General features: G+C 41.8%; 1 protein-coding gene across 3 annotated transcripts; it reads right to left on the minus strand.

The window, feature by feature from the left end:
* Nucleotides 1–352: 352 nt before the first annotated feature.
* On the minus strand, nt 353–16,084 carry LOC118212958 (transcription factor TFIIIB component B'' homolog). 3 transcript variants are annotated; one of them, XM_035391519.1, is made up of 27 exons: nt 15,951–16,084; nt 14,014–14,226; nt 12,939–13,563; nt 12,565–12,674; nt 12,296–12,358; nt 11,741–11,893; nt 11,462–11,595; nt 10,966–11,060; nt 10,084–10,138; nt 9,757–9,891; nt 9,362–9,595; nt 9,168–9,240; nt 8,885–8,993; nt 8,211–8,474; nt 7,574–7,708; nt 7,374–7,410; nt 7,193–7,282; nt 6,768–7,092; nt 6,488–6,633; nt 6,075–6,231; nt 5,772–5,938; nt 5,157–5,325; nt 4,516–4,666; nt 4,381–4,414; nt 3,438–3,804; nt 3,062–3,257; nt 353–2,710 (listed from the first exon to the last, which is right to left on the minus strand). In XM_035391519.1, the coding sequence occupies exons 2-27, from the start codon at nt 14,223–14,225 to the stop codon at nt 2,573–2,575; spliced, it is 4,374 nt and encodes a 1,457-aa protein (XP_035247410.1). In that variant the 5' UTR covers nt 14,226; nt 15,951–16,084; the 3' UTR covers nt 353–2,572. The 3 variants fall into 3 exon arrangements, with proteins under 3 accessions (XP_035247410.1, XP_035247409.1, XP_035247411.1); XM_035391518.1 differs by having other exon boundaries at nt 14,014–14,229; XM_035391520.1 differs by lacking the exon at nt 7,574–7,708 and having other exon boundaries at nt 14,014–14,229.
* Between the last annotated feature and the right edge of the window lie 91 nt (nt 16,085–16,175).

Below are 16,175 nucleotides of genomic sequence, written 5' to 3' on the forward strand. Positions count from 1 at the left end.
CAAATGTTTTAGAAAGCATCCCTCAAATAACTGAATACCTTTAAGAGGTGTTCTCCAGTGTACCACCACTCCAGTCTCATTTTCTTGAAGGTAGAATAACACAAAATTGGTAACTTGTCAGAAACACCGGGTAAATTGTAATGTATTCATGTCATTAATAATAAATGTCAAATGTCATTAATCTTTAGTCAAGCATGTCATTAGTTCATAAATCAATAATCTTTTGCGATGTAACAAGGATTATCTTCATTCTGAAAACTAAATGGACTGAGGAAAAGTTTTTGTATGGAAAATCTTCACAGGATAAAAAAGACAAAGATTAAGAGAGTCAATAATATACAAATAAGACCCATAACTGTATAAAATTTATTTACATATTTTACATAAATTACAGTTAAACAATTAAGTTTGAGTACAAATGAAGTACAACAAAACAGGGGATGCATGATGTTCACCAGATGCCAGAATTTAAAAGTGAAATGCATTTACAGCAGTTTCAGTAATGGTGTGATGTAGCCAAAAAGAAAAGACAGGAACAACATCATCAAAGCAAATATATCAAGTTGACATTCCCCTGTGCCTGGATTTTCCACCTGACTGATAAGAGACATCACCCTGTACAGTGACAAGATCATTTAATCCAGGATATAAAGAAATTTAAATTTGGCAATACATCAACAGGGCATTAAACACAAACTATATCACCTAAAATCTATTTATTTGTTAAAAGGTTATCAAAATCAAAATAAAAACATTGCCACTCATTGGCTTATGTAATTTTAAGTTATGCAATTTTAAGACTACTCCTCTACAATAGAAGGGATATTGAACAACTGTATTTGGAAACTTGAAACAAAAATTCAAACAGTTAAACATGAAAAATCTGTTGTCAGCTCCTAATGCTCTCTTTTCTTGAAGTATGACACTCAACCATCTCTTCTAAATATTTGAGATTCTCTTTCTCACAAGGTGCATGTAAATGACATGTTATGTAAATTTAGTACTAAAACAAAGCAATTTCTTACAGCTAACTCAATTCAAGACAACCCTAAAAATTAAGCACAAAAGTGAGAAAATGGTTTGAATATACCCTGAACTGTCATGTACAGACATTTCTTTTTTGAAAATTTGGAGTGGTGTGACCTCGGGTCTGAAAAAGGCGCTTTATGAATAAAACATATTACTGTTAGTTAATCTTATTCTTACTCTTAAATATGCCAATGCCAGAAGTAGTATCATCACCACAGGGTCCATCTGTATATTTATTGAACAGTGCTTACTGTACAACAAAATATGGTGAGGTTTAGGGAAATTCAAAGAATAAATATAATACTGTGTTCACATATTTACAATCAAACAAGGAGAAACCAGAGTGGTTCTTTGAAATGACGTGATAAATTCCAGACCTGAAAATCAAATATAATGGGAAATGCTAACTGATAATGGCTACTGAAATGCTTTTTAAAGCTGCATTTACTTTGATCCTCCTTTTACCCAAGTGTATATACATATAAAAAGAGCTGAAACCATAATTTGTAAGAAAACATGAGTTAATGCGTGTTTCTGCTGGGCTGCTATTTTTGAGACAGCTGACTGAATAAAGATGTAAGGCCTTTGCTGACGAAAACACTGTTCGGTTTGGTGGATGAATTGAAAATTCTGTTTTCAATTAAATTAAAGTCAGTTCAGTTAAGTTCAGTTCAATGCTTTGTTCTTAATAAAACACTTCCAACAGCTAACAAACACAGGAATTCCTAGAAGATAGCCTCCTTGCCTTTTCTATTCAGTCGACACTGAAATAACAAGAACAATGTGTACCGATATTGGGACTAGCACATCTAAACTTTAGGTAATTCAATTTGTATGTAACATAAATTTTTAAAGACAGATATCAAGAAACTAATGTAGCTACCCTGACCACTGTTACGATGTGAGTGTACTTTTAATGATCAACACTACAGATTAGAACCCCCTGAAAAACATAAAATGCCCAGACTAAAATTGATTAAATCTGAGTTTAGTTTAAATCTGTAAAGTGAAATATAACCTAATGCAAATAAACTGTTTCACACATACAGTAAGCCAATCATCATTTATGGTGATATTCAACCATAGGTTTTCAGTGCATCTGATCACTGACAGCAATAACATTTCACGTGTCATCCAATAATGACTTAGTAATTCAACTGTCTAATGTGAACACACCCTACAGATAAATATAATTATGATAAAGTAAAAAGTAAATAATCTAAATCATTCTGCGTAGGTTACCATAAAAGGTAAATAGCATAATAGCATAAAAATAAATACACGCGATGAAAATGTTAGGACAAACTTGGGACAAACAGGAGTGCAGAACGTAGTCCGAGTGGACAATCTGAGAGATCACATCCATTTTCTTTCCAAGCATGTTGGAGTTCTTATGAATCATGTCTGCTGTGGGTAGCTGAACTGGGCAGTGAGACTGGGTAGCTGGAAAAACTGAGATTAAAGTGTGTGTGAGAGCATGGACAAGACTCAAATAAGGGATCCTGCTCAGACGAAAGATCACAAACATTCTCCTGCCTTTTGATCACTCATGCTCTTCCACTGGTGTGAAGATGTCACTGAAGAAGTATTCAGAAACGCTTGTTGGTTCTTCGTCAGTCTTTGAAGTTTTGACAGAAGAGGACTCATCTTGACTCGATGTAGTGGCTTGAGAGGTAGCAAGCTAGCAGAGGATAGGGAATCACCAAATTTATCCAAGAATATGTATATTAAAATTTCAAACAGATTTAAGACTCTGCTACAACTGTTTGGCAGTTCTTCCCATTTCCTTGGATCTGTAAAATCCCCCATGCCTAAACTGGAAGTTGCCCATTGGACAGTAATCCGATAGGCAGCCATATTAAGATAAAAGCCTCACGCATATGAAGGTTATCATAATCAGATATATGTAAAGTCTAAAATGTCATAAAATACCTTCACTGCAGACACAAAAGTAATGTGAACTAGACCAGTGTCAAGAGAAGAAGATGAAAAGGTTAAAAAAAATAAAAATAAGATAAAAGGCAAAGCTTACCTTAGCGGCCGTCTGGCTGTTAGCAGCTGTGGCTCTGGATGGTGGTGGGCTCACAGTCGGTGCTCTCCTCCCTGTACGGGAGGTGTTGACCTGCGGCCTCGGACACGAAGGCCTGGCAGAGCGGGCAGCACTAGCAGACCGGGCGGTGCTCTTGTCAGAGATGAAAGATAAGAAGCCTTTGGGCTTTCTGCCAGTCCTGCAAGAGACAGAACAAAGGCAAATTATCTGAGGTTCCAATATATAAAACTAATTTCCAGCTCGGACATATGGACTGATTTATTCCGCCTGTAATAAAACAGGTCATAGTACAGACTCAGGTCGACAGGACAAGGGCCCAATTCATAGCTACATAGAGGCAGGTTTCCAGGACTCTCACCTAGTCACCAGGCCATCTGAGGTCGCTGGCAGAGCGTGATGGCTTATCTGAGACTCTGAGCCAGCACTGCTGCTTCCTGCACCCTCAGCAATGCTGCTGCTCTCCCTGTCCAGCTCTGGGAGGTCAGAACTTCCCACAATCCCCTGGGGTGTATCCTCTGTGGTAGACGGCCCAGGCTTGGCGGGTGCCTCTGTGCTGGTGTTCTGGGCAGCAGGATTAGGTGGCGTGTAATGTGTCGACCTGGCCTGTGGTGGCGTCTGCTCCGGAGTGGGCAGATGTTCCGTTCTGAACACAATCCGGTCACCTTCAGTGGGGTCTTCAGGATTCTGAGTGGAACCACGAGGCTTTACCTGCAGATGGCCTGATTCTACATACGAAGACAATGGAATGTTCAGTCTTCTCTCTCAGAAAGAACACATATCATGATCAACATGCAGTAATCCTTCTGCAGCATTTCTTTATCCCATCTGAGTATAAAAACCAAGACTGATCATCCATACTTTCACATGAATGATCCACATTTTAGTAGGCACTTGAATTTGGCTCAATTATATCCAGTCTGTCAAAAATATCTTACACAATATCTAATCTATTAATCCATTAATCTACTACACTTTGTTTCATTTATGTTTGTACATTTTAAATCAAACCTTGTAAAAAAAAATTTTAATTGTTAATTTTAATTTGACCTTTTTTGGTAGTGTGGTTCAAACAGAGATAATTATTTGATGTGAACAGTGAGAAATGATCCTTATCCCAAAAAAAAAAAAAAAAAAATGCAGCACTGTAATTATTCAGGTTATATTTCCCAGTGCCATTGGGTGTATTATGGCCTGAAAACACACATTTCTTTTTTTTTTTTTCTTCTTCTTTTTTTTTGCTGGGAAAATTTTTCTTTACATTTTTAAGATATGAAATATTAAAGGAGACATCAGCATCTTACCACATGAATCAACTTGACTGGCCATGCTTTTGCCCTGCAAATAAAATAAAAAAATAAAGGATTGAAATTTAAGCAAACAATATCAAACACATATAGGCATTATCAATGCCATCAAAAGAAAACATTGTGACTTACTGTGAGACCTGTGGAGGATTCGGTCCTTTCCCTTATGGAGCTGAGATCCAGCTGCTCTCCCTGCTCCTCTGAAGCAGGAGCCGGGGGGTGAGGCTCTGGGCCACCTTCTGCACCCATCTTTACTGATGCCACCACATTCAGTGGGTCACAGCTAAGAGACAAACATCATATGTGCTGGGCTAGCAATGGGCTGCATGCACAACATCACCACACAGCAATAGCAAGTAAACGTTATCAGAGCACAGACATTTCTGCTACTTCTAGCTAATTATGACCTTTAACCTACTCTTAATTAATACATAGACATTTGCATGGCATGTTTGAGGTTGCACACCTGCTGCAGACCCATAGCATTATGCACAGAATTACTGTAGCAGTGGCTGTTGGGAGGACTTGTACCACATGCTAAAGATACAGTCTAGTGGAAGCTCTGCACTGTGCATTCTGCTTTTGCAGAATATAACTGGAAATGAATGACAAGCATGAGTGTGGGGAGAAAGCTGCAATTGGCCCAATTGGTTTTTATACAACTGTTTGTATATTATATCCCCACTCGCATTAATATTTTATTATATTTATATTATGTAATATTTTATTAATGTTCTGATAAGTAATAAAGCACATGTGTACATAAAGCCCACCTTTGTGACTCAGTCTGTGTGGCTGCTGGTGCACGCTGCTCGTCTACAAGCTCCACTGGAGAGAGGAGCTCAGCAGTAATGGCGCCCGGCGGATCAACACCAGAGTCAGGCTCCTCCAACAGCGGCGGGGACACCTCATATAAGGCCAGTATGAACGCAGGCTGCTGGCCTATGGAGGGAGAGGAAGAGAGAGGGGAAGCAAAAGGCAGGGAGAGGGAGAGAGAGAGTGAGAGTGAGGGAAAGATAATTGATAGCCCTCGTTCAAGGATATTCAAAGACAGCATGACTAGATTCCATTAACATTTCGATCACTTGGGTAAAGCGGTTTACATAAGTGTGCACAAAGGGAAGAAAAACAATTAGATCACTTAGAAACTCTATATTTAGCATAGCTGTAGCGTATCGTCTACTAATAAAGCTAGAATATAGAGTTTGTCATTTCCACTCATAGTTTGGTTGCAGGAGCACCGAATGTCTGAGTTGAGCAATCTCAGCACGACAGCGTATTGGCCAGCAGGGGGCTAGCAGAGGCGGGTAAAAGATTTGAAGAATCCTACACAGCAGTCATGGCTGAGTCACCACCCTACCTCCCCCAGTCTTACCCAGGGTCCTCACCTGTACTGGGGTCTAGAGGGGTGCTGAGGGGCACGGTAACGCAAGGGGTCTGCACAGCTGTGTCCAGGACAGGGCTGGGTTTGGGCAAATGCCTTGCTGTGCCAGCAGGTGGCGCACTCTGGTTAGACAGGTCTGACCCCAACCCCTCAACCTGAGAATCTCCCACACTGGAGAACAAACGAGCACAGTGCACACACGCACGCACACGGAAACACACGCAGTTTTAAAAAAAAAAAACAGTTAAAACATGCAGAACTGCATACATGGAATCTGTCACTAATAGTCTGTGGTGAGGTGTCTTACCACGGGGCCTCATCCTGGCTCAGCATTTCCTCGCCTGGGCCCTTGCTCTCCTGACTTTCCTGGACCTGTTCCTTTGGGTAAATGTCCACTGCTCCCTTCTCCACTTCAACAGTTTTCAGAGACACAGGCTCCACAGGGGCAGTAGCAGCACAGTTTTCTACAAACAAAAAAGCATTTATTGGGAATTGAAATAAATTACATTACAGGCATTTGGCAGACGCTTTTATCCAGAGCGACGTACAACAAAGTGTATAACCATAACCAGGAACAAGTATGACGAAAACCCTAGAGAGAAGTACCGGTCCAAGTGCAGGGAACAACTGCATAGTTCAACTTTAATAAATATATTAAAGAGTCATCTGCTGCTTATTAACCATAAATATATACATTAAAATTATGGTTTCCTGGCTCACCAGTGCACTGGGCAGGAGTTACACGTGGGGTCCGGGACGTGCGGGCCAGGTTGGGTTTTGGTTTTGGGAAACGGCTTCTCCTGCCTGGTGGAACATTCTGGACTGAGGGTTTTGGACCCAAGGCTCCTTCAAGAGTAACTCCAGTGCTGAAACATAACACAATGTCACAAAGCATTCCATGTTACTACCGCTAATGGTAACCACTGTAAAAGACAAGGTCTTCACCAAACAGAACATGGTAAAACAAATCCAATAAAAACACCTCTATGGAAACACCTACCAGGCAGGTGCAGCTCTCTCCTGACTGGGAGACTCCTCTGGTACACCAGTGTTTTCCAGACTGGTGGTCTCACAGCTCTGTGTCTTTGAGACAGGTTCTGGTCTCACAAACTTGGACTCAAACTCTTCCACAGTTATCAAAGATATGGAATCCATATCCTGTGCTGACTGTGTATCAGACTGTGGAGTTTCAGCGACGGGGAGGTCAGAGGACACTGTTTGTGGTCGCTCTGTGCTGCACTGTAACTGGTCAGCTGACGTAAGGCTCTCCCCAGGTTCCGACTCTTCCGGTTGGGCACGTAGAAATTCCTCAGTGATGACGACCTCTGGTCCAGTGACAAAAGTCACAAAAGATATGTTGTGTTATCACCAGCTCCACCAGTAACTGGAATTCAACTGGTGTGGTGAGCAAAGCTTCTCTCTTACCTCTGTATTCAGGTGTAGCTAAAGAGAGAAGTTCAGGGTTTCTTATTGTCAGCAGAGTTCTGGCTGCGTCATTATAGCTCTCTTCAGACCCTGTGGAGCACACAAGTGGAACCCATAAGAGAATTCTGTTTCTGAATGGTCTTTAGAGACAGAGAAGTGGTACATGAGAAGCCAAACCTACCTGCAACATGGTCTGGGGACAAGAATTCAATCACATCCTACAGAGAAACAAACAAACAGATCAGAACTAATAATACAGAAATAGATTGAACATACAAACAAACAAATAAATAAATGTGTCCCTAGCTGAACACGGCTGTATTTGGGAGAGCGTGGGGAGGGTGAAGTGGGTTACACTGTAGGGTTAGACGGATCACTTACAACCAGTAAGTCCAGCTGATGCTCAGTGGACAGCACAACCTCATCCTGTGCCCCCGGGCACACTGGCTGAGCACAGAGGGCATGCTCAGACTCAGCAGTGCCAACCACATCGGACACATTCATGGAAATCTCAAGCTGTGCGGAGAACAAGGTGAGATGGAGGGAGGGGTTACGGAAAACAAACAATAGAACATGAGGCTAAAACATGCAGGACTTGTCACAAAGTTCTATTCACAAAGCTCTGAATGACTGACATTGGAATGTTTGCCATTAAAGAAAAATAGTTCACAGCAGGTAGTAAATTCCAAATGCATGACCAATGCTCTGCTAAACAGTAGGAAGCTCTGTGAATAGATAGGGGTTCAAAATAATGAAAAAGGGGAATGATTCATGATGACTGGCACACAAATATGAAAAAAACAACATGGATGAGAGTATGAAAATGGCCTCAGATCACCGAAAGCACTATACTTGCACCAAAAAGATATTAGCATTAGCAAAGATGAGCTTCAGAATGTACTTGTCTTTGTTAGTCTTAGAGAACCATAAAAAACTGCATGAATGTTCAGTAGACTGAGGAAGGCCTATATCTTGGCATCCCTATCTTGCATTTTGAGGAGGGATGCCCTGCTCTCACCTCCTCCACTGTCTCCACAACTTCCATTGGCACAGGTTGTGGGGAGCGCAGGCTGAGGGGCACGAAGGCGGGTGCCTGGTTCTGCTCCTCTGGGTTTATGGGGTAGCGGAAGTCCTCCTCGGGATGGGCCTCGTCCTGCTCTTCTTCCTCGTTGTATTCTGGCACAGACGCCCGCAGGGTGACCAGTTTTGGCTTCCCCGCCCGCCCATTCCGCTGTGCCGCAGTCAGGTTGGGTCTGGGTTTGCCTCTCTTGCCAGGCCCAGCCTGACGTAAAGGAGAGGCAGAGTTGCACTCCTTGACCAAGTCCAGATTGAAAGATTGAAGATTGAAAGGTAACACCAATATCCACTACTCTTAAGTGCTGGATTTACCACAGTGGACATAATAACGTATACCAATACGTGAGAATGTAAATAAATGCAATGCATGATTAACATTTAAACAATGATGCTCAACATTCTCATACTACCACCCACACAAAGTAAAGCTTCAAAACGAACAAAAATGTTCTAGAGGAATAAAAAATGACTGATAGCATGTCCAAGATCTATCAGATATTTTGAAGAGCAGTTGGCTCTGACATTTCCAGATCCCTTCTTGCTTAATGTGTGCCCATTCTGTAGAGGAGGCACGCAACGACTGAGACCGGATAGTTCCGCAAGAACCATCTGTACCTTGGAGCTGCTGTTCTCCACGTCTTCATCTCTGCTCTTTGCCCCTGGCTGCGGGGCCTTCTTAGCCCATCTTGCTCCAAGGTTAGGGGTGGGTCTTCGAAAGCGGCCCCTGGAGAGATGGGTTGACATGATTTCAGGCCCCGTCCTACCCCGTATAGAGCTTTCCGGTTTCTTTAACCTGAACATATCACCACATAGTACATTTCTTGCACATAAAACTGTACTTGCACACAACAGAAATAAGCTGTGAAATAAGCATAGGTGGTTGTCAAACTCCTGTTACCTGTCCACATCTGGAGCAGCTGCCTGGACGTCACACACAGGACCTTCACAATCGTCACTGAGAGCACCCTCATCTGCCGAGTCCAGAGGGAACATAATGAGTTACTGCAAGCCCAAGAGTTATGGGAAGCATTACCTAGTCACCGTCAATAAAGCTCCTGCCCATTCTGTGTGATGTCATGCCTGTTACTGCACCTTCTGGTCTGCTGTTTTTCACGCTCCTTCCATCAGCAGACTCCTCTCCCTCCCTGCTCGTCTTCCTCTTACGGCTGTTTCTGGCGGCCGTGGCGTGGGCCCCTGCCTCCGCGACGTTGGAGCAGTCTTCGTTCTCCTTCTCTGCAATCTCAGAGTCACCCTCCACCACATCGCTGTCCAGCTCCTCTTCGGCAGACTGGGCTCTAGGGGCTCTCCGAGCAGCTGCTTTCTTTCCTAAGAATCACAAGGGAAGAGAGTGAGGAGACTGGGGAGAAATTCTGACTCTACAATGCTGTGGGTGGACTAAATAAACGCTTAATCAGAAAAAAATTTGAATCCACTGGTAATTATGAAAACCTTACTATATGGTGCATAAAGGTGCATTCTCCTCTCACCTTTTGCTATTCTTTTTCGTTTCTTCTGTCCTACGGAGCCCCTGGTTTTGGATTTTTTTCTCTTCCGCTCTTCCTCAGCTAAGATCCTCTCCAGGAGTTTGCTGAAGCACTCCAGGTCAAAGCTACGCTTCTCTTCTGAAATGAGGATCACCCCACAGCTTAATTATATGTTACAGCCAGAAAGGCACAGGAAAATGTATTTATAATTCACAATGAAACATACTCCATAAGTCATATTTGCCTTTTTCTTGAAGCAGGAAAAATGTTGAAGTGAAATGTAACATAACACTAGTAATTTCATTAAATGACAGGTTCAAAGACACATACTGAATGCCTTGTCAATCCTCCAAGAGTTTTCCCTTTCTTCTTTCTTGAATTTGTTCTGCAGAAAAAGAGGAATGCCAATAATAAACATAGGACACTTATCACACCACTATAGGACACTACACTTAGTCGAACACGTTTTAAAAGCAGCTTAACAAGTTTAAGAAAAGCCCCCAGATACCACTGCACCCTTGTTATCCCGCAAGTGGAATTTTATAATGTGGAGTAAGTCAGCCAGGCACTTACTCAGTTACAATGACAGTTCAAGGGTGGTTTCCAGGGTGTGGCGAAAACACTTGGGCTTAGTGCAAAAAATCCATTACCATTTTATCAAATAGGCTAGTCTCCAGTTGAACTATTGATACCGCCATTCTCTCTTCTCGACTAATATCGGTATAAATGCGAAGATAAATATATTAGGAGCTAGCTAAACGGCAACATGCACCATAGTTGTTTGATACGTGTAATAACGTACTATGACTTTCATCATTGCAGAATGCCAAGACATTGCTACCTGGCCAATTAGCCCACAAAATAAAGAGAAACATGTCAATACAAAAGTAACGGGCCCAATATTCTGCTCTCGTCACACATTTCATTTGTATGAGTAAGCAGACTGCAAACAGCTCAATGAAGTTCCAGACTCTTAAAATGCAGTTCAGGAACTTTACTGCCATGATCATTTCTTGTAAAACGGCATGGAAGTAACAGCAATAAAGTTTGCTACAAACATAATTGGCTGTGTTGTCATCAACAGCTAAGAGACAAAGTACTTGATCTCTATGCGAGTTCTAATGAATGTTATTCATAAGAGTAACAGCTAAGTGTGCTATTCTTGTTTGTTTTTCCTTCACCTATTGCCGATTTCCAAGTGGGAGCCTGTACCTTGATTTCTGTCCGTGCGCGATGAGGGAAGAGCTCGCCGATCAGGGAGAAGTCCGTCCCCACCATGCTGATGGCCAGGAAGAACATTTCAGTCTCTGGAAGAACACCAGACCAGCAATGTGTGAAACTCAGATGCTTAACTATCTTAGAACTGGAATTTAAACCTCATCTGCACTGCACACATAGTAGGCATGAGTGAACAGTGTGCATGCAAGTGAAATGTGCCCAGTGATGCCAATCGGGTAAGTACGTGCTGTTAGCCAGGACGTGATCAAACTCGGGCTTGTTTCTTAATTTCTTGTAAAAGGGCTACATTAAAACCATACATACGTATTGATATTCAGAAAATGTGTGTGTGTGTGCGCATGTGAGTTAGCATGATTATGAATATTTATTTTACTTTGATCCCATCCTTTCACAGTGCTTTGTACCAAGAGACACAAACAATAGAAGGTAAATAAATTCTGAATAATGCATGGCTGTAGAGTCATCTTACCTTTACTGGTCCAAGGCTTAGTGTAGACCGTTTTCCTGAAGCTGGAGTAGGTTGTTGAAGAGCCACGCTCAAAAATGGGGTCATTTTCCTCTGCCAAATTTGGGCCTTTCATTCTCACCACTTCTATGGTTAAGCTGTAAAAGAAGTTGAAAAAATATATAAAAATGCTGATAATAAATACATTTCCAGCAGGTTTGGAAGGTATAAACGTTCGAAATGAATGAATGTATGAAGGCCAATGAAATAAGAGCAGTTAGATGACGGCGGACATCCTGGTACCTTTCCTCATCCAGGATCAGGGTACCATCCTCTGCCACTTTCACCCTGGGCCCTATCAGCTGGTCCCCCTCTGCAGGCTCATCACCACCATGGTCTTCTGGATCCTCCTGCTGCTCTTCTTCCACCTCTAGATCCTGTGGCTGCTCAGGTAATCTTGAATAGAGGCGGTAATGACATTCAAAATTCAAGTCGGTTTCTAATGCATGCAAGGAAAACAGTGCAACCACAACAGAGGCAGCAGATTAAGCAAGAACACATTGCATTACATTACAGGCATTTAGCAGACGCTGTTATCCAGAGCGACTTACACAGCTCTTTACATAGCATTAGCAACCATTTAAACAGCTGGATGTATACTGAAGCAATGCAGGTTAAGTACTTTGCTCAGGGGTACAACGGCAGGGTCCTACCCGGGAATCAAACCTGTGACCTTTAGGTTACAAGACCAGTGCCTTGCCGGCACAATTTCATTAAAAGAGCTGAAGCTCAATCAAATTGCTTTATTCACATACTATATATTCTTAAAAATGTTAACAGGATGAGTAGCATTCTTACTCATTGCTTGGTGAAGATGGGATCACACTCTCTGCTGGCCTATTATCCTCATCAGGGTAAGGCCTGAGATTGAATATACAAATGTTACAAACGTAAGCATAAACATCCATTATAAATAAAACTTCTTTTTAAAAAAAAAATCTGATTATTTCATATACTGAGACTGAGACATACCATCACAAAATAAGTAAAGGTTTTCCTTCATTTAAATAGCAGGAGAAGCATCAGAGTAATCAGACACACTCCTTAAAAGGAAAGGGGAACGTTACCTCATGGGGTTGGACTCTGGCAGGTAGTAGATGAGGTCTCTCATTGTCATCTTGTTGTGGTCCTGTGGGGTGCTGCGCTCGCAGGTGTGGGATTTGCCCTTCTTGCGTTTCTGCAAATCAGAAACAGGACGCTCATTAAATAATGCTTTCCAGCCGTTTTCATATTAATCATAACAGATCTCCATCTGTTCCTGTTCTGCTGCACAACAGTAACTTCAGCCTGAATTAACTGCATTTCAATAACAAAATGATGTGACTTGGCAGATTTGGAAACTGACTGGGGACCGGGCATGAAAAACTACCTTTCTCCATTGCCATAAAATTGCATATGGAGACAGGCTGGGATATTAATAGAAGCGCCTGATTTTCCTCACCCTTTGTTTCCTCTGCTCTTGTTTAATAAGTTCCCTCAGCTTTGCAATCCTCTCTCGATCAGACGGAATGCTCTGGGCTGCCAGGGGCAATGAAAATGGAGACTTCATTTCCAGTTTAGCACTCTGCGACTGCATCACAGAGACTGGGGATGGGTCTGGGAGGGGGTTTTCCTCTTGGGATGACTTCTCCAGGTCTGATTTAGAGCAATGGAGTGGTACAGATGCTTCTTTCTCTTTCCTCCCCTGAGGGACAGGCCCAGGGGCTGGGGCAATTGATGACGAGGGTGCCTGTTTGCTACAGGATGGGACTGAGGAGGACAGGGGTGCCAGTTTGCCTTGCATTTTGGATTGCCTGCCACCTCCCGATGCTCTCCGCCATCTTGGAGATCTGAGACTGTGGGCAGTGCTGTTGTCCTTGGGGGTTAGGGCATCGGTCTGAGCAGGAGGCAGGGTAGACACCTTCGGGGGCGGGGACTTGGGAACCCTCGTGGTAGTGCGTGAGGAAGCTGTGTTAACTCTGGGCCTGGCCAGGTTAGGCGTGGCAGAGAAGCGCTTTCTCCTCTGCAGCACAGAAATTGTGCTGTCACTGCCACCACTGTTTTGAAAACTCTGTCCTGTCTCCTTCCTACAGCAAGTACAGGCAAAAACAAATGCAGAAAGTTCAAATCATCGAGCAGGGAAACACAATGCCTAACGAGTATTTCTATTGTAAAAAGAATGGCATTAACGTGCACATTAGTTTAATTTCAAAACTACATTTATTAACATGTCATCAGTTTTCCCCCTCTGAAAAGTTGTTTCTTTGTTGATCTATGTATTTCTAGAGTTAATAAAAGTGTGCAACCTCAATATATGGTTTTCTAAATTTTTTGCCGGACCGCAACAGCGGGGCCAGCCCTACAAACGCCAATGTCTGTGACTGAGTGATTGATGAAGTTACACCATTGGTCGGCCAGATGAAGTGGGTTAGGTCCAGCCATATACTAGGTTTTGACCTGGTTTTGTTTTGATATGTCTGTACTTTGGTTGGATGAGAATTTTGCCCATCTGTATTATTATAAGAATAATGTCTTACATGTCAGGGGAGATGTTCTCTAAGCTCAGAACAGGCTCCGCAGGCTTGTCTCCTGCTTGTGTGGTTTCCGCGGATACCGATGGCATTCCCTCGCTCTCGGTCGCCTGGGTACTGTCAGCAGCAGCCCGGGAGGACTGTCCATCCTGTGAGGGCAGAGCTCTCGCCCCAGGCCTCACATTGGGCCGCACGCTGATCCTAGACCTGCGCATCATCCTGCTAAAAAACAAAACAAAAGGGATCATCAGACTATTATGTCGAGTTACTGTCAAAATGAAAGCCACAACAAAATATCCTAAACCCCAGTATCCTTAACTGCCATATCCACTGACTTAGTTGGAGTCAAGCACATTTTGTCTGAAATGCAGCCACTTATGGGTAATGCCTTTCATGTGCTGCAGTCAAATATTGCAGCATAAACGTCAGTTAAAATATACTGTCTCTCCATAGTCTCACTTACTGAATACATAACAAGGTCACTGGCTGGGATAAAGCAGTGATTAATTAAGATTAAGCTGGATCAATCTTGGAGAGTTTGGTGAAATCCAACAAATAGCTGCTTTAACCAAATGCAGAAAAGACCTAGTTGCTTCAACTGGAAACTCACTACTTACACTTGCCTATGAAACAGAATCAGAGTTGTAGGCTGGTCTGGCCAACTATACAATGCTCAGACATTTCAAGTTACAAATCCACAGTGATTCTATTAATATCCTGCAGCAATTCCCTGTGCCATAATGCTTTAGGATGCAAAAAAAATGTTTGTGAGAAATATCAGCAGGAAACATGTAATGAGGGAACAAACAGTATGTTAATCAACTATTTGTTCCTCTACTTCTTTTTCCATAATTTGAAATGTATAACTAGCTCATTTAACATATAATTTAGTCAATTGATTGTTATACATTCTAAATTTTACTTTTCTGTTATAAAAAATAAAAGGCCAAATTTGCAAACTGGCAAAACCATATTCTGCAAACATTCCTGTATTTTCCTGTATTGTCTGGCATAGGCCCACAGCTGAAAGAAATGAACAATATGTACAAAGACGTGATCAACAGTGAACCTACGTGCAATCAATATAAAATAAAGATTAGAAATGGACCAAATGTTAAAGATTGGGAATGCAATTCTGAGCAATATAACCCGTAAGTTCTTATCCCCCCAGTCCGCTTGACTGCTGAACTGCAGTGTGCGCGATTTCATTGTAAACAATAGTGTTGTCAGGTGTTCAAATGCTATTGCAATGGTTGCGCCAAACGCGACATGAAATTTGTTTACGATCATTTTATTTAAAGTAATTAACTAGAAAACGAAATTCTCGCCAAATTGCTGCGAATATTCTACACAGTTCCAGCTGTATACACCCAATTTTATTTTTAACATTTGACACTTTACATGTAATTTAACCAGACAGGATGCTATAACGTCACACCGCAGCAAGATAAAGTGTGGGTGTTGGTCATAATAATAATAATAATAATAATAATTATAATAATAATAATAATAATAATAAAAACAAAACTACGGCGAAGCAAATTAGAACGGAAAGAAATAGGAACTCCTTGGAACACTAGCCTAAACATAGCCTGTCTTGAACAGAACTTTGGTTAGCCATAAGAACAGTATATCCCAACTGTAGCATTTATCTAGCTAGCTAGCAATGAAGGCATTACTGTTTTGATTTTACGGTATTAAATCAACAGTCATACAGTCAAAAAAATAAAAAATAAAAAATAAATAAAAATAAAAACCGACCTCAGTGGCAGATAACAAACGTAAGAAAGCTAAATTGTCAAATCCGACCAACTACAAGCACAAGCTAGCATGCTAATAACACAAATGTAGATTTACTACAGCATACACAGTCCAGAATGCTAAATATCCTTCCACAAACGCTAACGTAAAGTTACATGAACCACATAAATAAAAATTCCCACCTCAAACTAGGGAATTTTCCAGTATGTTGTACATTTGTGCGCCTTTAACGATATTTTTTGTATCTCCTACAACGCATAATCTCCCTCCATGCTGTTTTCCGAGCTAGCGGCTCTGAAGCCATTGGAATTGTGGGCGATACCTTCAATAAACGGAAATCTGTCATATACAAGTTCCGGTTTTAGTAAATCGAGAAAGAGAGTTCCGGGAGGTTTACATTGAGTGTT

The sequence above is a fragment of the Anguilla anguilla genome, chromosome 14 (assembly GCF_013347855.1).
Source record: "Anguilla anguilla isolate fAngAng1 chromosome 14, fAngAng1.pri, whole genome shotgun sequence".
Lineage (NCBI taxonomy): Eukaryota > Metazoa > Chordata > Actinopteri > Anguilliformes > Anguillidae > Anguilla > Anguilla anguilla.